This window comes from Lactuca sativa, chromosome 8 (assembly GCF_002870075.4).
Source record: "Lactuca sativa cultivar Salinas chromosome 8, Lsat_Salinas_v11, whole genome shotgun sequence".
Lineage (NCBI taxonomy): Eukaryota > Viridiplantae > Streptophyta > Magnoliopsida > Asterales > Asteraceae > Lactuca > Lactuca sativa.
In genome coordinates this window covers 120,746,648-120,770,903 of record NC_056630.2, presented here as the reverse complement: position 1 = coordinate 120,770,903, position 24,256 = coordinate 120,746,648, and the positions used below count along the sequence as shown (strand labels likewise).

The 24,256-nt window shown below is 34.1% G+C and overlaps 2 protein-coding genes across 4 annotated transcripts; one reads left to right on the top strand and one right to left on the bottom strand.

Annotated features, from left to right (window-relative positions):
• Positions 1-11,899: 11,899 nt before the first annotated feature.
• Positions 11,900-16,488, top strand: LOC111900959 (protein EMSY-LIKE 1). Of its 2 annotated transcripts, none has more exons than XM_023896826.3 (9): positions 11,900-12,195; positions 14,010-14,133; positions 14,207-14,500; positions 14,929-15,132; positions 15,216-15,284; positions 15,369-15,575; positions 15,671-15,739; positions 15,957-16,020; positions 16,093-16,488. In XM_023896826.3, the coding sequence occupies exons 2-9, from the start codon at positions 14,032-14,034 to the stop codon at positions 16,188-16,190; spliced, it is 1,107 nt and encodes a 368-aa protein (XP_023752594.1). In that variant the 5' UTR covers positions 11,900-12,195; positions 14,010-14,031; the 3' UTR covers positions 16,191-16,488. The 2 variants fall into 2 exon arrangements, with proteins under 2 accessions (XP_023752594.1, XP_023752595.1); XM_023896827.3 differs by having other exon boundaries at positions 11,905-12,195; positions 14,019-14,133.
• A 179-nt stretch (positions 16,489-16,667) lies between these two features.
• LOC111900957 (short-chain dehydrogenase/reductase 2b) lies at positions 16,668-19,374 on the bottom strand. 2 transcript variants are annotated; one of them, XM_023896825.3, is made up of 6 exons: positions 19,203-19,374; positions 18,338-18,412; positions 18,016-18,265; positions 17,853-17,930; positions 17,599-17,784; positions 16,668-17,160 (listed from the first exon to the last, which is right to left on the bottom strand). In XM_023896825.3, the coding sequence occupies exons 1-6, from the start codon at positions 19,355-19,357 to the stop codon at positions 16,783-16,785; spliced, it is 1,122 nt and encodes a 373-aa protein (XP_023752593.1). In that variant the 5' UTR covers positions 19,358-19,374; the 3' UTR covers positions 16,668-16,782. The 2 variants fall into 2 exon arrangements, with proteins under 2 accessions (XP_023752593.1, XP_042753512.1); XM_042897578.1 differs by having other exon boundaries at positions 18,338-18,484; positions 19,203-19,340.
• Positions 19,375-24,256: the final 4,882 nt, after the last annotated feature.

The following is a 24,256-nucleotide window of genomic DNA, read 5'->3' as shown; positions in this document are numbered from 1 at the left end:
CATAAGGGTGTGATTTGAACCTTTTCAAAACAATACTAGGGTTTTAGAATTTAACATTTCTAAATTAAACTTTTAATCAACTTTTAAATTCCAAAACTTGAGGGCAAGTTTTGAAACATTTCAAAACATTAGGGTTTAACTTATTCAAATTTCAAAACCAAAACATTTAAGTTCTAATTTAAACTATAAAACCTAAAGGGATTAATTTGAAACTTTTCCAAACTTTGTCAAGAATATTCTAGATCACATAATTCAAATAAGGCAATTAACTATTAATTGGTGGTTATCTAATTAGATCTAGTTAAAATTCTTGTAAGATAATGATCAAATAATTCATATAATTTAACATTTATCAAATAAGGTAACAATTATCTAATTAGATGACCAAAATCTTTTATTTTGAAAAAGATAATCATAAGGGATCAACAAAATTCGAATTTTATTAATTTTAAACAATTATGGCAATTATCCTAAGTCAAAATAGGTAAAAATCCCGAAAATCCGCCTGCCTGACAGCTAAACTCGCCGAGTCCCCTTATGGACTCGCCGAGTTCACCCTACTCGACGAGTCCACATTGGAACTCGACGAGTTTGTCAGGCAGATGGCCAAAAACTCGATCTTGCAACATGAATGAATGTACTAGGCATCAATACAATAGAAACCAATCAAGGCTCTGATACCACTGATGGGTTTTAGCCATAAGAACATTCTATGTGCTCATTCAAACCCTAATGCTTGGATCTAGGTTTCTCTATTGTACATGAAATTCATCCAAGACTTTAAACCCTAGTTCTAGCATACAATTAATCATATTAACATGTGAAATGGTTTTTAGATCTTACCTTGATTGTTATGTAGTAATAACAATCTCAAATCCTCCTTGTAATGACTTTAGAAAGCTTAGAATCACAAGTGTCACTCCTATAATGGTTCACAAACACCAAGAGCAAGAGGATGAAGAATAAGGAGAGAGGAGGTTGCCCAAAAACGTCCAAAACCCTAAGGAGTTGCTTCCATACGTTTTGGTGCTCTAGGGATCTTTAAATAGTGAGGCTATTAGGGTTATCTAATAAGGAAACCCTAATTTGGATGCTTAGGCCCTAAGCAACCCATGGACTCCCTCCTTAGAGGCCTAGGACGATTTCTAATGGGTTTCCCCATAGAATTCGTCCACCCCTCTAATATGGAGTCCATTAGCCCAATATTCAACTTATCATACAATTGACAGTTCTAGTCCCTTAAGTTTAATTAATCTCTTTTAGCCACAAAATTAATTATCAATTAATTCTTGACTAATATTAATTAAACAATATGATTTCTCCTTTAATATATTATTCTCATAATATATTAATAAATCATAATTAATCTTCTCTCTCCATAATTCATCCTATCAAGTTGCTTTGGTGAAGGCAACCCAAAAGGACCATGCACCATCGGGTCAAGTACATACCAAAATAGTTGTGGACTTAGACACTAATCCAACATAAGGGTGGCAGCTCTTGGACGATTCTAGGTTTAGGGTTACGAGGTTGACGACTATAAACCCCGATCATATACCATTTCCCCCATATTTACCTTTCAGCCCCTCCCTATCAATTCCTTTCAACATGAGCCCCTAATTTACCCTTTTAGCCCTATTCCTACAGTGATGAATATGAGCACAATTGAAATTCCTAGGGAGTTATACATTTGTGTATTGATAAGACCATTCACTATTTCTTGAAGCTCGATCTCTCCCTCGGATGAACCTTATAGCCAAGAGAAACCATGAACCAGAATAGAAGAGCTTGCCCCACCTATGAGTAAATATTTCATAGTAGCCTCATTAGACCGTACATCTTTCTTGGTATATCCAGATAATATGTAGGAGCATAAACTGTTCTGGAGCTATAAGGATTCATCACTCCCAATTCATTTCAGTTTAGGTCCAATATTTACCAAACAACCCTCAGCCTTCGAAATTATTTGCAAAGCCAGTCCATAAATTACCCTTTTAACCCTCAAGATCTCAATTATGACATATTCAGCCCTTCCTTCTCTTTTTCTTTCAAATTAACTTCAATTTACCCAAATATCCCCTCCTCTACAAAATATTATCAATATAAGTCCATAAACTACAAAAAGAGCCCGATTGATTATCCTTTAGCCATATGTTCTAATATTCTTTCCACTACGAACCCCGAAAGCACTCTTGAGTCCTCCAAAACAAAATACAATGCCAATTACACACTTTTTCACTAAACTCTTCATCTAAATATATCCATATATCGGAATAAAATAATACTTAAAACACATCTTCAGATTTTAGGGTTTGACTTGGAAACGAGGTGTTACATTTCAATTGCAACTCTTTGCTCCAAGTCTCCTGATTTTGACTAAAAGTTTGAAATATATGCTTGCCAAAAAATGGTCGTCGCGACGTGGGAAGTAGATGCTACGTCATGGGATATATGTTTATCCCGTATACGCCAAGACTTCCATGCATGTCCAGAGAAGATTATGGATTTGACACGTGGTCACTTCGTGACCACTATATGGTCATGTCGTAAGAAAGGTCTTTATGCAAGGATTGAGAAGATTCCAAATGTCACGTCGTGGAATGCAGATGTCCACGTCGTGGGAACTTCAATATGCTCGATTTTCTTCTTTCTTCTTCTCTTAATCTAAACTCCAATCCTCAAAGTATCCACATTTCTTTAAGTTCAGTCCTTTTTCCTTTAGAATATCCTTTTTGGCTACAAAATAGAATTTAAACATTATAAGTACCAATTATCTTTGTGTTTTAACAAAATAATGTGCATATGTATTAAAACAATGTATAATTATATGTACAAATATGACATTATCACAAATAAAAAGGAATAGGAGAGTGTTCAAGAGTTTAGTTAAGAACAATATTTTAAATGACTTGTCAAATGTCGGTTTATTGAATTGTGAGAAAGAAACTATATTTACAAATATTTAAGTTGTCTAATTAATCGAATTAGAAATATGGAAGCTTTTCTTAATTATATAAATTTATGTAATAACAAACTACTTATTAAAAATCTAATAGTTAATGAAGGTGTGTGTGTGTGTGTCTATATATATATATATATATATATATATATATATATATATATATATATATATATATATATATATATATATATATATATATAATGGTGTATTATTAAGTATTATAAATTAATACTTGATTTATGATCTAAGTAGAGGTTATTGTTGGGATGTAGGTGTTAAGGGAGTTGGGCAATCCATCTTAGCCACTTCAGTAGTTTTGTCTTGTGTCTTACTGTTTCAAGTGAGTTCTCATAAACTTACTTATTATATGGACTATGTGATTATGTTATGTAAAACCACGAAAAGCCTCTTAAGTATGGAAAGTGGTTATGGATTAGAAAAATTGAGAAAAGCCTCGCAGAAAGGGAACCCAATTGTTCATTCCAGGTGGCCATGTATGGATGGTCGACCACGCGAAGCCTCTTTGAGGAAGGTAGTCTATCCAGGGTAACTAGAGAAAAGCCTTTTAACTGAGGGAATCTAGTTATGACCAGTGAACATAAGGTTATCATAAGTTATGTGTTTAGTTTGGGTGGCCATGTAAGGATGGTCGACCACACAAAGCCTCTTTGAGGAAGGTGGTCTATGGAGGGCAACTAGAGAAAGACCTCTTAATCTAGAGAATATATTTGTGACGAGTAATTAGAATGCTAACATTCATATGTGTTTAGTTATATGTGATACTAGGTGATATTCTGCGCGTTGCGCAATTATAATTAAAATATTGATAAATATATGTTATTAAAATAAATATATACTTGTTAGTATGTTTAAATTAATAATTATTAAACTAATTTGTTATAAAAATATTCTAAGTACTTTAAATAAATGACAAAAATTATAAAAAATGAGTGTACGAAATTACTTTTGTAATGGATTTATGAGTATCAAATAATAGATCTCATATTATTGTATCTAAAATCGCACCATCTTTATAACCGCTACCTGTGAAAATAAAAATAAACTCAAGTTAGATAGACATATTTTATTTTTAATGAATTTTAAAACTATTTTTTGATACATGTTTTATATTTAATATTTTATTTAAACTTTTAATATTTTTAATTTATTTTAGACTATCTATTTTGAGAAAAATATCATTATTAGAAAAAGTAATTTTTAACTAATTTTTTTTTATTACTTTGACATTTTGATTTAGATTTTCCATTTAAACTTTTAACTATTTAAAAAAATACGCTTTGAATATATTATAAAAAATATGTTTTAAATTTAATATCATATTTAGATTAACAAACTAAATATATTATATTGAGAATAAAGAATTAATATTGAAATTACAATAATATTGGATTTAATGTATTAATTTAAAAAGAAGTTCAAAAGTTGGGGGTTTCAAATTAATGTGGTTAAAGAAAAAATGTTTTTTTTAGAAGTATACTAGGCGTAATCTCACGCGTTGCGTAAGAATGCATTTAAGTTGTTAAAATAATTATAGGAAAAAATAGAAATATGTTGAAATTTACGTTTTAATTCATGTTTTGGGCATTAACCGAATTATCAAATAACATAAAAATTCATCAACTTATATTTTGATACTATCTAATATAGTCCATATCTTATAAACTTTACTTTTACTATTATAATACCCAATATATATTATACGTTTTTGTATAACATTAATATAATCTACTTTTCTTATGTCCGATAATATTTTTTGGATAAAATACGAAATAAGTTGTTTTGAATGAGCTATTAATAAACAATATTGAACTAATAAACTTTGTATTACACTATTTATATTACATCAAAACATCCAAGGTTTCATATATGAACTTTCAAATATTAAACATTGAAATTAAGAATGAAGTCGCACAAAATATATCAATATACATAAATGTCATCAAGAGTTTTAAAATAAGTCTATTAGTAAATATGATATTTAATTTTATTCACATATTTTGCAAGACGTACGTTTGACTTTATGTTGGTGCGCCGAGAATTCTCTTCCTTAATTTGTACCTACAAAATTAAGGTGAATAGGAATATAAAATAGATATTACTAAGCATTAATATAAATAATTAAAAAGGGTGTGTGGATCTCCTACCACCGGTTAAAGACAACATACCTCTCTAGTGGTATCGATTTCTATGTGAAATTGAAGTAGTCATTCTATGTACACCTTGTTTTCTAATTACACAAACAAATATGAGTAACCAAACATAAAAATGTTATCTTTATGTAGGAAAATTATTTTAGTTAACTAACAAATTAAATAATATAAGTATAAGAGTTAGGAATTTCGAAACATTAATATTTTTATTAATCAATCAATTAAGTAACACATGTTGAAATTTTTACAATCATAATTAAAAAGCATTTGAAATATTAGATTTTAAATGAATTTTGGTTGAAGCGTTTTGACCTCTATTATATATATATATATATATATATATATATATATATATATATATATATATAATGACTGTATTACAATAATCCAAAAACAAATTAGTATAACAAACTTACAAATTAAAATCTCTAATATAATAGCATATCTCCAAAAGTGGTCATAAGACCTCAACCCAACACAAAACCTGTAAGTTTGTTTTCTTTTTGAAAATTGTATATGATTTGTATGCATGTCTTCCCAAAAGATTGGCCTTTTTACCATAAAATTTTCACTAAATGCTAATTAAAAATAATATAAGTTATAAAACTTTTGATTGTTAAATCATAATTAAGAAAACTTTTGAGGTTCATTAGTTAAAAAAGAGGTTTCAAATGCATGAGATTCAAGAAAAAATGCTAGCTTTATAAGTATGTATGATGATGTATGATATAGATAATGTAAGTAATATGTGATTTATTACTTGAAGTATGTGCTACTAAGTGTATTGCATATCATCTGTATAATAGGTTAGTGTTATGTTATTATGTGTATTACATGTCATTTGTATAATAGGTTAGTGTTATGATTACTCACTAAGTTTTACGCTTATAATTGTTACTTTATGTTTTTAGTTATAGGTCCTTCAGGATGAAGGGCAAGGAGCTGGCATGATTTGGATATATGGACATTCTCAGAGGGGCATGTCATCTAGTTATATGTTCTTTGTTATGTTATGGTTTTCAAAACATGAGTTACCTTCCGTAATTTTTTTATGTTTATGTTGATATGACGTGAGAAGATAACTTTATGATTTGCAAATGATTATGAATAAACCCTTTTAGAAACATTTATACTCTTATTTAACAAAATTATGGTTGTATTTTGGGATGTTACAAGTTGGTAGCAGAGCAATGGTTTGAGAGAATTAAACATACTCTTAGTGTGTTTAGACTCAAACAACTGCAATTTTTTTGAAAATAATCTTTTATAAGTAAAAATAAGTAAAAGGGACAAGTTTTGAAAATATAAGTGAAAAAAACATTTCGTACGCCTCAGAGGAGAGAATGTAGATCGTCCAATTATCCGAGTTCCACGGTTAGTTAACATGTCTAAGTGATATGATGTATATGATTTATGTGATGAAATTGACTTACTCGCTTTACATGATGATTATATGTAATCAATATTTTCTTATGTGACAGTGCCTGATTAGTTCCGTCTAGAAGTGTGCAATTGTCTGTGATGATTATGCATGCTAGTAGATAGACTAAGGAACTTATCAGGATAATGTGCTAGAATTGCATGTTAGTTTAGTTGTTTAACTGTTGGTTTGCTTGAAAGCTATATCGATATTAATTAACTGTTAAATGAATGTGTTAGGATTACATGTCCCCAGAATTGGATAGTTTTAGATTGCTTGGTTTTGCCTTATTGTGTAGCTCTTATTTGAGTCCAACCATTATAGTGTAGGATTCACAGTTGAAGGATTGCATAATTCTTGAAGCATGCGTTTAGTATTCGTAATATAATTAATTGATATTGATAGATGTTTCTTCCCAATATGGTAGCAAAATAAAGTGGGATATATGGTTAGAAGAATCCTAGAAGGGGAGTCTGGGAAGATTAGTGGTGTGTGCTCGTCTATGTGTCACACCCCAAAACCGATAACGGCGGAATACATTTCGGGATGGAGGACGTCATGTATAGTATCATCACAATTGCATAATAGTAAAAACAAGAAACATACAACCATTGCATTTACATAGTGAGTTTAATTACAAGTGTGTTTTGTGATATGCAACAAACACCAAAAGTAATACAAAAATAAGAGATGGATCTTGTATGCTCCATCTTCTCCAAAATGTTGCACCTGTACCTGTCTATCTTTGACCTGAGGATACAAGTTATTTTGAAAACGAGTATCAGCATAAAGCTGGTGAGTCCATAAGAATTTAGTGTGAATTTTGTATAAAATGTATTAGAACATATAGTGTGAAAAACTGCAATCTACATTTATAAGTAGTAGAAAACTCTAGAAAATCCTATATTTTCTAGAAAATACAGCGTAAGTGAAAACTCTAAGTTAAATATAAGTTTTATCATTGAAAACAGTTTGTTGTAAAAGTGAGGTACTAAATCTTCCAGTATATGGTGTAGGTAAAAGGAAAGTTATGCATGTTGACAGTAATAGTGGTGCGAACTTCCATTAGTAATAAATACTTATTTTACTTCGGGATATTAACTGAGACTTTAGTCTTAGTATTTTAGTGTGGATGTAGTGTATTCCTTTTCATGTGACCAATAGTGTTGGTAATAGAGGAATCCCATGACCTTCCCGGTCATGCACAGTGTAGTGAAGTAGTGCCATCCCTAGGCCTGCTCGGCTCGGACTGAAGTTAACAGTCAGGATCTAATAGTGTCTGCTCCGTATAGATCTATACATGTAGCGTCGCCTTCCTTTCGGAAAGCTCTGGTCATAATATGTAGCGCATAGAGTATCTTGTAGAGAGTTAGTGTATTATCTTCTGGATTAGTGTTTTCTCTTGTAATATAGTGTAGTAGTTCTTTATGTAATTCATAGTGTGTTCTCTTATTAGTGTATCGTTTTGTAATAGTATGAACTATAGTATGTACAGTAGTAGCGGTATCAAGTAGTAGCGACCTTAACTATACCTATTATAGTTAACTTAGTGTGTATGGTTCTTGTCAATTTAGGGGTTTAGGCATCAAATGGAATGCAAATATACTCGTATCCAACACTAATATACATGATATATAACTAAGAAATTAACGACAGTCGGACGGATAACAACTACCCTAAGCCCACAATCAAACAAGAACAGGAAATAAGGCGAGCCATCGGTCCTAAGTCCTTCAAGTCTTACTTATATAAATATATTAGTGTGGTTACATTTTATAAGAAAATCTATTTAATAAAAATCTTGTCCAAAGGGAACATTTATAAAATTGTTTATTTAACCAAAATAGTTTTGAAAACGCAAAATTCCTTTATAAGGCATAGTGGTAAATCACATGTGATTTGAACTACGGATAGTAAATCACATGTGATTAATTTTTATAAACATGTATATTTGACTTGTATCCCCCCTAAAACATATAAAAACATTTGAAAGGTTCATTGAAGGGGTATGAACTCACCTGAAACCGAGTAAATCGGGTAAATCGGGTGAAAGTGTCGGTTGAGCGTTTGGTGCCAAATAAGGACTCGTACACCTTTTAAGACCCTATTAACATGTGGAATGTGTGTTTTACAAGAAATTAATTCATTTTATGCTTTTTATCAAAACATTTAGATATTCTAGCATCGTTTCGGGGTCTTAGGGCTTAGAAGTGGTTCTCGGGGATCGTACAAGGCCAAATAGGGGTTATGGGGGAGTCCAAGAGTTTACTCCCTTGGAGTTTACGGCCCAAAGGCCACTCCTTGGGAGTTTATGGCCTTAAGCCCCTAGGCTTGGCCGTGAACTCTTGTTCTCCTCTCAAAAATGAATGTTAAGGCCCTAAATCAATCCCCTAAATTTCTAGTGAATGTCTAGGACCAATTTAGGGGTTTAAAACCTTCATTTGGTTGTGTTTCAGGGAGTTTACGGTCCTAGCTTGTGCTTGGGCCATAAACTCCATTTTGTCCCTCAAAATGTGTTGCTTTATGGCCCTAAGCATTTCCTATGTTCATAACTAAATTCTAGCATGCCTTAGATAAGTTTTTGGGGCATTTAACATGGAAATTTGGGAGTTTACGGCCTAAGCATGTGCTTGGGCCGTAAACTCTCTTTTAGGTCCTAAAAACTTGTGTTTTGGTGTTCAAACTCATCTAGGTATATCCCTTAATTAGCATGCAAGCCTAAAGGAAGGAAAATTGGGGTTTGGCCAAGTTTTGGGGTGTTTACGGCCTAAGGAGCTTCTTAGGCCGTAAACTCCTTGTTTGCCCCTCATTCTTATGGTTTCCTAGATATAAACACTTTGATGTATGATTAGAACAAGTTAGGAAAGAAAATCTTACGTTTTGAAGCCGGAATTTGCAGTTTTGGAGTCGGATTCGGGTCTAGAGAGAGAAAGTAGTGAGAGAGAGTGAATGAGTGGTAAAAAGTGTTCAGAGTGGTGTCCACTTCCTTTATATATGCCTCGGGTATTGCACCCGGTACACGGCTACCCGATGCTAAAGTTTAACGGGGTTAAAACTTTTTACCCGGGTGAAGTGGTTGAAAAGTAATATAACTTTATTTGGTTAAACGGGGTTAACACTTACAAGTTATATTTACTTATACTAAAATGATAATGTCAAGAAAATATAAATAAATAGATATTTATTTATTGACGACTCCAAATATTACGGAAATTTATATATAACGACGAATTCCGTTAGTGAAAACGGGATTATGTAACGGAAATAAATTTGGGTTGTCACACTATGCATGTGTATATGTGATTAAAACGTTAAGTACTGGTAGTAAGTAGTGACTTTGGAACCTTGATACAATTCTTGAGACAAGTATGGATAGGTGTGGAAAGTCTAGAAATAGATGCCTAATCCAGAGGGATGAATCTGAGCGTACATTTGATTTTGGGTTAAAACAAAAATAAAAGTATTGGCGAGATAAGGGGGAAGCCAAAGATTTCGAAAGAGGGATAACATGAGGGAACTCGGGTGTATTTAAACAATTCAAATTTTCTAAGAGCATCTCTAATGGTAAAGCTATATTATCACTTAGGACGTGTTTAACACTAAGCGTTAGTGGGATTATAGCTTTTAGCGTTTAACAAAACGCTCCATTTTGAATTAAAAAACCCTCGTTTGGCACTACATGCTTTTAACATCTAATTTAAACAAAACACTCCTAATCCAATAATTTCGACATCTAATTAAATGATCCATCCAATGGTTAAACTTTTTTAATAGCTCCTTTCATGAATTCAACTTAATGATCCTTATCTATCTAAAATGTTCCATAAAACTTCATCATTTAGTTAGTTATTTTTTAAACATATTATACTTTAATATGAAATATTTTAAATTAATATTACCATTAAAAATTAGTATATAAACATTTCATAAATGAAAAAACTATGATATAAATAATTTAGTAGTTAAAAATGGAAAACATTTAAAACTAGAATATAAATTAATGGTGTAAAAATAAAATATGATAAAAAAGGAAAATGTTAGTTGTTCAAAGTTTTATAGTATATTGATCACTCAATATATATTGAATGGTCAATAAAAATACACAAAAAGCTAGACACTCTAATGATATTAAATAAAAACAAGTGATGAATCAATAATAAAAGAAAGTTATAAATAAGTCCCCAATGAAGATGCTCTAAATAACTGAATTAATTTTATTGCTATTTATCCTATAATAAACTATTCATGACGCCTTCAACGGTTCCAAGTCCAAGGGTGTAAGTGTATCTACTAACCAAGATGATTAAGCAAATTACCAACAAACTTCGCTTCTTTGCCTAAAACCCTAGGAGAACATGAAATAAAAACAAAATCATAACCTAAAATGCATTAAAAACAACCCAATCTTAGATCTGAAGATTTTAAGTAACAAAAACATAAGCTTTGAGTTGGGATCGAGTTTGAGCTGCTATCCACTACAACCAACACTGAAAAAAACAACCATCAACATCAATCGCCTATGGAGGGATGATTCAACTAAATAGGACTAAAAAGGAGTATCATATAAGCACGGACATTGGGGTTCGACAAATGTCATGTTAATCATAATAAAAGTTGTGATTTGTTGTAAAAAAATCTAAGAGGATGAAAAAGTTAAAATGTCAAAAGTAATGAACAACCAAGAAAGTTATATTTAATGAGAAATTGATAGGGAAGTTATATTCCATGGTAAAGATGGAGGATGAGGTTGATGGCGGATGGGGCGAACATTGATATGAAACACTACTGAAAATTTAACTTCTTATTTGATTTAAATAATTGTTTATTACATATCTCATAATTTTCTAAATGGAATATATTGAACATCATTCAAAAAGTAATATATTTCCTTATATTACATATGAGATAATTAAAAATTATTAACCGAAACAATTTGTTTATTTTGATATTCTTATTCAGCAAACAATAGCATCTAACAATTTTTTCGTACATATCATCTACCAAACATACATTCATTACTCATATCAAAATTGTTAGTCGACATCATGAGACATAATTAAAAACAAAAAATATGCGATTCTATGATTATATAACAAAACGTTATACGTGGGGTGTGAGTTTTTCTTTCACCATACAATGACAAACCATTCTTTTTATTATATTTAATGCCACAAACAAACATCAAAAAAAAAATTAAAAAAATTAAAAGTATATAAAATACGATAGGGACTGAAGTTTTATAATGATAACAATTGGAGGGTGTCATATGCAACTCACGGAAAGAAACGGAACCCCGGCGACAAACAAAATCCAATTCGAAAATTCTTTCATGTCCGCTATACATTTCCGTAGTCAGCAATATCCAATCGCTTCCGTCCCTCTATATAAACCCCATTATTTTTCCAATTATTCCCCATTGTCAAAGCAAAATCTGTCTCACTCATCCCATTTTTCTGCAAAATTCATGCAGAATGCTAGGCTAGTTCTTCACATTACGTGATTCTCATTGAAGTACTATTATATTCGTACCAATTGGATTCACTTCGACCGGGAAGCAATTTTTGGCATCAATTTCTCTGGCTTCTAGGGTTCTTTTGCCATCTCGAAGAAGATCTGGTCTTTGCGATTTGATTTCTGCAGCGGTGAGTTGTTCGTAATCACCCAATTTGATGCAAATTTATTATGTTCTGCAGATTGTTTAGGGTTTCAATGTTACATATAGTATGCCAATTTGGTTATGTTTACCCTTTCGTTTAATTGTTTTCAAGCTTCGAGCTATAGTTTATCTGAAATTAAAGGTTGAAATTGGGGATATTACAGCTAAATCATGTGTAAATGCACCACGATAACAAAATTGGGCTGGGGTGAGCTTATTTTCGGTGGTTTCTTGCCTTCCATTTGTATGTTTTTGGCTTGTTATTAGGGTTTCGAGATAGAAAACGCCCATTCTTCTCCAATTAATAGCCGGAAAAAATCATTTATAAGCTGCAATTATAACACAACGAAATTGCAAGTAAGATGTATTGGCATTGCATACATACACATCTTCATCTGCTCCGCTAAATTTACCTTCTACTTAGTTTCCTTGCCTCTTTCTTCTTCTCCGCTGGCTGTGTTCTTGTCTCTCTCCCTCTCCGCCAGGTACGGATTGGAAGTCTGGCTATTTGCTTCCGCTGCCAAGTTTCTCACACATACACTGATAAACACACATCAACGAGCACATTGCAAATCTTCTTTTGGTTTTGTAAAATAACTGGGTGCTTTTCCAGATAACTTATTTTTATTAGTACATCATTAGAAACTACGTGTAATTCTTCATTGTTCATGCTTGAAAGGTCCGATTTCCAGGTTATGCTTGTTGTGGGAAGTTTTTTTTAATCTTTTTATTCACAATTGTGGTCGTTTAGTTTGCTCCGATCATTTAGAAAATGGATGTTGATGGTTACGGTATCTTTATCTATAGAAATATTAATGTTACTATGTGATATAGTAACTCAATGCTCGACTTAAAAGAATTAATATATGATTATGTTACTTTTATGGAGTGCATTTTCATTAGTTTAATATTATCAGTGGGATGATGCATAGATTGGGATTAGTTTTGGTACTAACCGTTGGATGTTGCATAGATTTGGATTAATTTTGGTTGTGAATTTCAACAGTTGTTAAAGTCTTCCATGATTTCTTGTTGTTTGAACTGATAAAAGTTTTGAATTTCAAGTCCAAGTATATCTGTATTGAGGTCTTCAATGGGATTTGGTGCTTACTATTGTTGGGTTTATTTTGGTTTTAGACATTTAAGAGTTGCATGTAGCCTGCAGATTTTAAAAAAACAAACACAGACTTGTGGTCCACATCTTCTTCTACAGTTGCTTAGATAATGTGTCCTTATAATTTTAGCCATGTTTCCCTTTTTCCTACATGCGATAAGGGGCATGTGATTTTTCGTGTGGTGATGACTGATGACAATTTTTGTCAGCTTGACTTATTAAAGGACAAACAAAACAGAATAATAATATGATGATTTGTTTGCATACCTGGAATAGTACTTTCCTCTAAACATTTATTTTTTAATAAAAAGTTAATTTTCCTTCCCTCTATCTTTCTTATCGAAACCACACGTTCCTTTTTCTTGTGTGGATCTTTAATAAATACGGATCCATTTCCAACCTTCTAAATGTAACATGTTGGTTAATCAATCGGAACATGCAATTACTTACCAACAAAACAAATGGAATGATGGTTGCATATGTATTTATTAGGTAAGTAGGGTCCACATCAAACTACTAGAGATTTCTGGTATCTTGGATGACTAAAATCCGTCGGTTTTGATTATTAAATATATAGCTGAAAGGAAATCCTAATAGGGTTAAAAAGAGGAAAGAACAATCTAATGTAATAATAGGATACCATAATATTTCTATATGGTTTCTTTATTCATTTGTTAATTTTGTAGATTTTACAGGGTCAGTTTTACAATGATGCAACATGAGATGGAGTCACAAATTCATTACCTTGAGCAAGTAGCATACAGTTCAGTGCTACGAGCTTTCAAAGCACAATCTGATGCGCTTTCATGGGTATGATTTAAACCTTTATATCCCAGACTTGATTTGTGATGGATCTGATGAATTTACTTAAATGCCCTCTCAGGAGAAGGAAGGATTGATAACTGAACTTCGGAAAGAGCTGCGAGTTTCTGATGATGAACATAGAGAACTACTCTCAAAGGTAAATACAGATGACATCATTATAAGGATCAGGGAGTGGAGGACATCAGGAGGGACACGTACCACAATGCTCAACATTCCCCAATCTATCCACGACCCTATTTCACTCAGTCCAACAATTTCAGCATCTCGGAAAAGGCAAAAGACAACTATGCCCCTGTCTTTACCCACACAATCGTTTCCTGGCTTAGGAGCTGGAATCCAAACCCCTAAACCTGTGAGTACATTTTGAATTTGATTTTAAAGGGGCTGTTTCTTTTCTTTTTTCTCCCTCCATTTATAGGTGAAGTGGCTTAATGGGTAATGATGTTTGTCTGGATAGATTTTTGTATGCATAAGGTCTGTTTCTTGTCTAGAATGAATAAAGCAGCTGAATGAGACTAAATGACCGTTTTACCCTTATATTCCAAAAAAAAAACAAATTTCACAGTATTCATCAAGTTTAACAATACTTGATACTATTAGTGTGAGAGGAGTTGGGAGGTAAAAAGAAGGGCAATTAGGTAAAAGGGTAGTGTCTTAATACATTAAGCCAAGTGTTTTTAGTCAGAAAAAGAAACAGCCCCTAAGTAATGTTTATTTTTTTTTTATAAGTTTTAATTAAGATTTAAAATATTGAATCTTGAATGTGATTTGTGAATGAAGTCCCCAAGATACCCTTTAATGGGGAGAACTCCAAGGGGAATGCTTTCAAATCATGGATCTTCTACTATTGCTATACCAAATGAAGCAAGTGATGTGGTTGTGGGTACTGCAAGGGATCAATTAATTGGAAGGAAATTAAGAACTAGATGGCCTGATGACAATAACTTCTATGAGGCTGTCATAGTTGACTACAACCCTGTACAGGTATTCACTTTGTTACTGTAATATATATATATATATATATATATATATATTTTTACCAATGTTAATATATTTAAACTTGGCAGGGACGACATGCACTCCTTTATAACAAGAATACACCACAGGAAAGCTTTGAATGGGTTAACCTGAAGGAGGTAGATTTTCAGCATCATTTATAAAGTACATAACATGTTGTGGTTGTAATTTGTAAAGTAAAGTATTAAACCTTAAAATCCCAGATTCCACCAGAGGATATTCAATGGATAGGTGAGGAGCAGGGTTCTCATGGTGGGCCAGGACATGGATTTGGAAGGGGTAGAGGGAACTCAAAGGAACAATCTAGAAAAGGCTACCCAAACCCAAACCCAAACCCACCCTTGCAAAATGGTGACACCAAAGCTTCAGATGAAATAGAAATACTTCACACAGATACTCTTTTAAAAGAGGTGATTTGCTTCTAATAATAATCTTTTTCTGTAATCAGGCTATAATTTTTCTTTTTCTTTTTATTCTTCTCTAAATCTTTATTAAATCTTGGCAGGTGGAAAAGGTGTTTGATGCTAGTCATCCGGATCTGCTTGAGATAGAAAAAGCAAAGAAAATGCTCAAGGTATGACATGAAAACCTTCCCATCAAAAAAAAAAAAATAAACATAATAAAAGCTCATTAATTCAACAAATAATGCACAATATAAGTTAAAATGCATTTTTTTTCCTTCTATTTCATGTGGAATGGAGAAAAAAACACTCCATGAACAAAATATTAGGAAGGAATGATCCTTGATTGTAGCAAGCAGACAATAGGTTGATATATTTTGATTTGTGTAGGAACATGAACGAGCATTGATTGATGTGATTGCAAAGCTTGCAGATGCATCCGACAGTGATAGTGGTAATAAATACTAAATCATATTATAATTATATTGTCTTTGATAATTAATATTAAAATTAAAATCAAAATCAGGTGGGGATGAGCGATTCATGTATGGAAGATCTGATGGTCCAGGAATGCCTAGAGGACCAGGTGATAACCAGGCGGAGGAGTATGTGGATATCATTTAGTTTCTCTTTCAACGTGTAGTGTAAATCTCTCTCTTAACTTAACAAAAAAAACAAAAAAAAAACAAGAATACTAGAGTTTTTGTATTTGTTGAATTGTTGGCGCGAGATTTTGGTTTGTATAGACGAAGGGAAGGGTAGTACTATTACTATAGAAGAAGAAGTAGAGTGCACATACTACTAACACATCCAAACTCTGGCCTTCCTTGGGGTTCGTGTTCATCATTCATGATTAGCTTTCTATGTCAACGGAAGCCACAATAAAATAATTTCAAATTTCCATTTCAGCATTTACACGAAATACCAATCAACTCCCACTTATGTGCATAATCTTTTAAATGTATCAACTATATTTTCTTTTTTTGTAATTTAATCAAATCAATTTCATCCCATATATATAGGATAAGGGCATGGTAGATATATGCACATTGTTTGTCTCATAAAAGGTTAACTTAGTTGGTGCTAGTGCTACTAACCCCATGAAGCAAAAAAAGAGGTCAAATTCTTGATAATGTGTCTGGTTTTTCATAATACACTAGAAAGAAAAAGGAAAAACCAAGAAGAAAAAGTTAAATACATACAAGAAACATGAGGGTCAAAATTGAGCAACTTGTGTACGATCAAAATAGCAACCGGTGGGACCACCTTGGGGTAAAAGAGCCAACATAACCGAGCCTTGTGCTCCCTCTTCCAATGTCATTGTACCTGTGTGCCAGTTCAAGTCAGTGTCAACATATCCCGGATGCACACAATTAATGCACATATTCGGGTATGTCTTTGCAACAACTCGTGTGTACGCATTAAGCATGGCTTTTGACACACTGTAAGCTGGTAACATCTTTGACCATCCTTTGACTTCAAGCTCATCGTTCCTCAAATCATCTAAAAACTTCTCCACCAATCCATCGATCTTCTCTTCACTCAAATTCTCTACATCCGTGAGTTCCTTTCTTATTTCTTCATTCGGAATCCTCTACATATATAATAATAATTACACACATGACACAACATACCATAACACCAAATGCTCAAAACTATAAGTGTCTGTGTTTTACATTTCCAGCTGACTGAATGCATAAAATAATAAAATGCTTGAATGGGTAATGATGTTTCTCTGGATAAAGTTCGTTTGTTTCTTTTCTATACCGAATAAACCAAACCGCTTGAATTAAACATAATGGCCATTTTACCCTTATATTTCAAAAAAAAAAAACAATATTCATCAACGTCAACTTGGCAGGAGTTTAAAGGGCTGGTTTCTTAATGCATTAAACAAGTTTTTTTTTTTTTTTTTTTTTTTTTTTTTTTTTTTTTTGGGATACTAAGTCAAAAAGGAACAACCATATATAGATGTCCAGGTTAAGTGATTAACAGAAGCCAATTAATAACTCAAAAAGAAACAATCTCTTACCCATAATTCACCTCGTATGGAAGAGACATTTACGATTCTACCCCCAGATGTGGAACGTTGTAGGAGTGGAAGGAGTGCCCGTGTAAGATTCTTGACACCATAATAGTTTGTGTCAAGACACTCTTTCGCCTTTTCGTAGGTTGTTTTAATCACCCCTTGAACCGTGTTCGTGGCCTTGCCAGATAGCTACAACCAAGTTGGATTTTATTAGATCATAAAACTAAGAGGAAAGGACAATTATGTAATTTTCTTACCCAAGATGCTGGATCTATATTCAGAGCCCTTAGACCTTCTTCATCCACCACAACTCCAGAAGCTCCAGCATTATTCACCTTTTTAGTTATAAATAAAACAAAATTTAGGAAAATTCTGGTCTTAAAAGGGTGGCTTTAAGTTTCTACAAAGTCTTGTAATTACCAAGATATCGAGTTTTCCAAATCGGGTTTGTATGAAATTGGCCAAACCTTCTATGCTTTGAAGGTCTTGTACATCGAGCTGATGGAATAGTACGTTTGGAAAACCAAGACCATGGAGCAATGACATGGCCTCTGTACCCCTCTTCTCATTCCTAGCTGTTAACAAGACTGTCACGCCAGCAGCTGCCAGCTGTCTAACCGTCTCAAACCCAATACCCTTGTTTGCTCCAGTCACAACCGCATACCTTAAACTAATCAAAAAACACAAGAAAAAAAAAAGGTTCTTGAAAGATCTGATGAAGTTATTCAAAAATCATTCTAACCTCTCTGTGGATTGGGATTGCATGTTGTTCATCATTGTTGCTGCTGTTTGTTGACTTTTCTTGGATAAGCCACACCTAATGAGATGGAAAATGCGAGGCACACAAGTTGGCTATATATACATCGTATCATGAGTTGTTTGGAAGTTTCTGTTTTTTTTTTTTCTGTTAGATTTTGCCATTTTTAGAAATTTTGGAAGCATTGTCTTTGTATGCATGTCTCTTTTCATATCTAAAAAAAAAGAATCTGACACCCATACGCATCAGTACAAAATATTTTGGTGATATTGATTAAAATTGAAAGATGTTTGGAATGATACTGATATGCAGCATAAGAAACAGCTTCAAGTTACCAATTGTTGGAAACCTAACCAAGAGAAGTAAGACAACAAGAAAGAACAAAAGGGGAAAATTCTCAAAATTGTTTATTACTTTCAAGCTATGAAAGGGAAGTTTATGGAAAGAAAAAGACAGCTACAATCCATTCAAGTAGATCCAGTTGGTGTCAGCAATCATGGATAACATAAGCCACATAAAGAAGAAAATGCTAAACAGACAACTTGTTCCCCCCAAAATTGGTGTACAATGACTAAATGTGTTCATATCAATTCCTTATACTTGCATTTATCCTTAAACTTCGTAAATTGTGCTTAACAAATTCATCGAAGACAAAGTCAAAGCCTCGAACTCACTTAACTAATAACTATGCTATTCTGATTTGGTTGTTTTTCAACTTAATTGGTTCTAATAACTCCGGATAACAGTTGCGATTCTTTGTCGCGCATCCGGTTTCAATTTGAAATCAATGAACAGAAATCGAGTTGCATAAATCAACAGTTACTGTAATAAAACTAGGTGAGAGAGTGACCTGAAGAATTGCTTTTCAGATAAGCTTAAACTCGATCGAACTCCAACAAGGGGATGAAAGACCACTTCGTCTGTGCAGCGTATTGCTTTCAAAGTGTTTGTGAAAATGGCAAGCTGTAAATGTCCAAAAGCGACGGGGTCCGAAACGAGAAACATGTTTTAATCCTAAACGGCTAAAATCCTGATCATGGTTACGTTTCATAAAAACTTTTAGAGATGATAAAACGGGGCAAAATGAACCGACCCATGGACTGGTATGAAAGACCTAGCCTGCCTAGGCCCAAGCTCGTTTCAATATTTTTTTTTTTGGTTTGCCAACAAATAAAAAAATTTAAATTGGATATAAACGTATAGCAAAGCTATCTTTTGGCTTATTGGTTTAGGTGTGTTCGAGTTTTGTGGTGGAAAAAAGATATGGAAAAAGTATAAAATTGAAATTGAACTATAAGTTAATGTGGTTTGATCATTCGATTCATCAAACACAATAACCTTTTTTTTTAAATCTTTTTTTGTATAGGTGCATGAAGTTTTTAACCCTCCCTCCTTTTTTTCTCACACATAGAGTGTTTTCCTCTTGATTTCTATTGTTTAATTCTACGAAAAAGGAACGATGCATAACAGCAAGGAAGATTTAAGCCAGTGGCGGAGCCAGACTCAAAGCAAAGGGGTATCCCAATTTTTTTTTCCGGGTATCACCGCAACGGCTGAGCATGGGGCGGGTCGGGTCAGTTTTGACTTAAAATCGAACCGAAAACCGACAACCACGGTTTTGAAACTTTTAAAACCAAACCAAACTCAAACTCATTAGTTCGGTGTTATGGTTTTTAGGTTGTACATGGGTTTCCTTGTTTGGTTTTGGTATTAAACTCAAATCTTAATAAAATTCTTAGCTAACTTTAAGTTTTGTTATATAAACATAAAGTTGAAGTATCTTTTGATACTTGAATCAATGTGGCACTCAAAGTTGATATAAAATGAATCATGATGATAACAAGTTTTTATAATAGATGAAAACAACTGAGTTTACATGTGTTTTGCGATGTGGGATAAAATAGCTTGGAAATTAAAAGAGAATAGAATAGCTGGAAAAATAAAAGAAATATAAACAAAGGATTTGTAGGAGCAAGAATTGATCTTGAGACCTTTGTTTCAATAACCCAACACCTTAACCAGTAGACTAGTTATATGTTTGTGATTATAAGTGAAGGGATGCATATATATACACTAAAAAAACGAAAATTTTCTAAAAAAATTACATTACGGGAATTTTTTTGAGGGGTATCCCGGGCTACCCCAGGATACCCCTTGGATCCGCATATGATTTAAGCAATACCCAAACAGTTGACATTGTTAGTGCATGGAGATATGTATGTATGTATATTGTTGCCCCACTTTGTGGCCATAGCCCATTAAATGTAACATCCCAAAAATACGAGCCAAAAATCTCATTTTTAAAACATATTCTTAGCGAACCTTAAAAATAAAATGTTCACTGATCATATCATTTCATAAAAGTTATCGCATGTCTTGAAAAACATTTCATAAAAACATAATAAAGTCAGAGTACAAATTCCCAGGAGGGTCTCATAGTGCGGAATACAAGGCGTGTGTGTGATGGGCCGCTACCGCGCCAGCTCCTTCCCCTTCGAAGAAGAGGTACCTGAAACCAAAACTGAAAACTGTAAGCACGAAGCTTAGTGAGTTCCCCCAACATACCACATACCATACAATCACATAACATACAAATATTGTCAGGCATATTTGGGTGCCCGACCTACCCCTTCGGTCCTCTCGACTGGATACTGACCAGTATATCTGGGAGCTTGCCTCCCCTTCGGTCCTCTCGACCGGACACTGACTAGCATATATGGGTGTTGGTCTCCCCTTCGGTCATCTCGACCGGATACTGACCAGTATATCTGGGAGCTTGCCTCCTCTTTGGTCCTCTCGACCGTATACTGGGGACTATTTCACCCCCTACCACTACCACATAACACATATATCTCAAACTATCTAGCATGGTTGGGCATAACCGCCCCTTCGGCCCTATCGACCGGTGTTCTGGGGGACTATCTCCCCCCTACTGTCACTAGCACATAGCATCATATCATACTAGCACAATAACATATCACAGGTAGTAGCAACCTAGATGAATATCACAGAGACAAACATCTATCATACAACCCTACTGGTGTTGGATTAGTGTTTAAGTCCATAACTATTTTGGTATGTACTTGACCTGATGGTGCATGGTCCTTTTGGGTTGCCTTCACCAAAGCAACTTGATAGGATGAATTATGGAGAGAAAGGATTAAATATGATTTATTAATATATTATGAGAATAATATATTAAAGGAGAAATCATATTGTTTAATTAATATTAGTCAAGAATTAAGTTTGTGGCCAAAAGACATTAATTAAACTTGAGGGACTAGAACTGTCAATTGTGTGATAGTTGAATATTGGGCTAATGGACTCCATATTAAAGGGGTGGACGAATTCTATGGGGAAACCCATTAGAAATCGTCCAAAGGCCTTTAAGAAAGGAGTACATAGGTTGCTTAGGGCCTAAGCATCCAAATTAGGGTTTCCTTGTTAGATAACCCTAATAGCCTCACTATTTAAGGACCCCTTGGGCACCAAAAAACGTGGGCAACTAAATCCTTAGGGTTTCTACACGTTTTTGGGTGTCTTTTCTCTTCTCTTCTTCATCCTCTTGCTCTTGGTGTTTGTGAACCATTAGAGAAGTGACATTTGTGACTCTAAGCTTTCTAAAGTCATTACAAGGAGGATTTGAGATTGTTATTGCTACATAACAATCAAGGTATGATCTAAACCCTAATTCATATGTTATATTGATTATCATATACTAGATCTAGGGTTTATAGTCTTGGATGAATTGCATGTACAATAGAGAAACCTAGATCCAAGCATTAGGGATTGTATGAGCACATAGGATGTTCTTATAGCTAAAACCCATCAACTGGTGGGCCGGCATTGTGGCCGTAGACCCACCGCTACTGGAAGGTAACTCACCTTAAAGTAGCTGTTGATCTGTGTGGGAACTGACTGTCTCCTGCTGCTGTTGCCCCGGAAATCCTCCAGCTATAATCCCCACAAAACACTCAGTCAAATGCTGCTAATTGACCTCAGGGTAAAAGGACCATTTACCCCTAACTAAGCCAATAGTCAAAGTCAAAGTCAACTTCCAGTTGACCCGAATCTCCGAGTTGGTCTGTAACTCGCCGAGCCCCTATCCCTTTGTCTGACCATTGTCCCGACTCTACTCGTCGAGTTTGGCATTGACTCGACGAGTTTTCCTTCTAAACTGGTGTCCAAACATCCTTCATCCTACTCGCCGAGTTGTATGAGCAACTCGTCGAGTTCTTTTTCATCTGAAGAACACTCTATGCTGGGACTCGCCGAGTTGTATGAACAACTCGCCGAGTCTGTTCTTGAGGCAAGAAGATTGCCTTAGACTCGCCGAGTCAGGGCATTGACTCACCGAGTTTCTTCATGGGTGAGTCTGGCTTCCGACTCACTGAGTCACACCCCATGACTCATTACTCCACTCCGCAAACACGAAAAGGGGAAAACTCGGGGACTCGCGACTCGAATCGCCGAGTCAGATGAATGACTCGCCGAGTCTACCACATGCAAATACTATATACGCGATTCTGCTTGAATCCAGCTCATACCATACATAGATATGGGTTTCTAGGGCCTGATTAACACGTAAAGTTTCCAACTTTACGTGTAAATAAACACCAATAAAGGTTTTAGGGCTCAAAATGCACTAAAAGAGTAGATGTAGGGCTTTCATGCAATATGGCTCCAAAAAGGCAGTAGATCCAAGCTCCTGGAGCTCAATCATGCATAAATCTAGAGGCTAAACAACTTATTACAAACCCTAATACACAAACAAGCTTGGGGAAAGGCTCAAGAAGGACTTTCATGGAGCTACAAGGGACAATAAGCATGAAAACAGAGGGAAACTGAGTTATACCTCAAGGAAATCACTGAGATAACACAAGGATGCCTGGCCTCCTTCTTCTCTGCTTGATCTACTCTCCTTCCCTCTCCAAATCTTCAAGAAAACACACCAAAATGCTTCAATCTCACAAGGAACAAGGCTTGAACGAAGTAGAGAGCTATGAGGGTGAAGGGGGCGAGCTTGGGGGTGGATAAGAGGGTTTAAATAGGGTGCAAACCCTTGGAATTTAGGGTTTCATCAGACAGCTGGGACTCGCCGAGTCGCCAACTTAAACGTTCTCCCAAACCCGTCTCCACTCGGCGAGTTGGGCCTACAACTCGCTGAGTCCAAGGCTAAAAATATAAAATACTTAGATAAATTTTACGTACCAGGAACCAGGTGCTACATTAAACCTTATTGTAATTTGTATATAATTACCATTAATATATATAGTTTATGGGAAAAGTATTTGTAACGCCCGTAGATCCGGGCTAGTCAATTTAGAGATAATAGGGGTCGAAAATGACTTTTCGACAAAAGATTATTTAGAATGAATAATTTTAACCAAGTTGTAGTATATGCTACAAAGTTTCCGTACATATAAAGAACGCCGAAATCCGAGTTATAACGAAGAAGTTATGACCCGTCGAAGTTTCGCGACGGAACCGACACGATACCAGGAAGCGTAAATAGTGAATTTACGATAGAGCAAGATTTAGACTTAGCAATCTAAACGAAAGTTGTAGAATACGTTAAAACGAGAGCTTCCATAAAAAAAACACCCAAATCTGACTTCGTATGAGGAAGTTATGATTTTTCTAAGATTTAGCATAATAGTGCACAACCCGAAAATTCGAATTTTAGATCGGTCTATTTTCAGCCAAAATAATCTAAACGAGAAATGAAGATATCGTTAATAGGAGTTAAACGATAAAAAGACAGTAAAAAACGGACCTTGTATGCGAAAGTTATGGACGAAGCTTAGTCGCTACTCTTCTAGCGCGATAAATTCGATACAGTTTTATAAATATGAGATAGAATGAGAATTAGCCAACGGGGTTTAAATAAAAGTTGTAGTACAC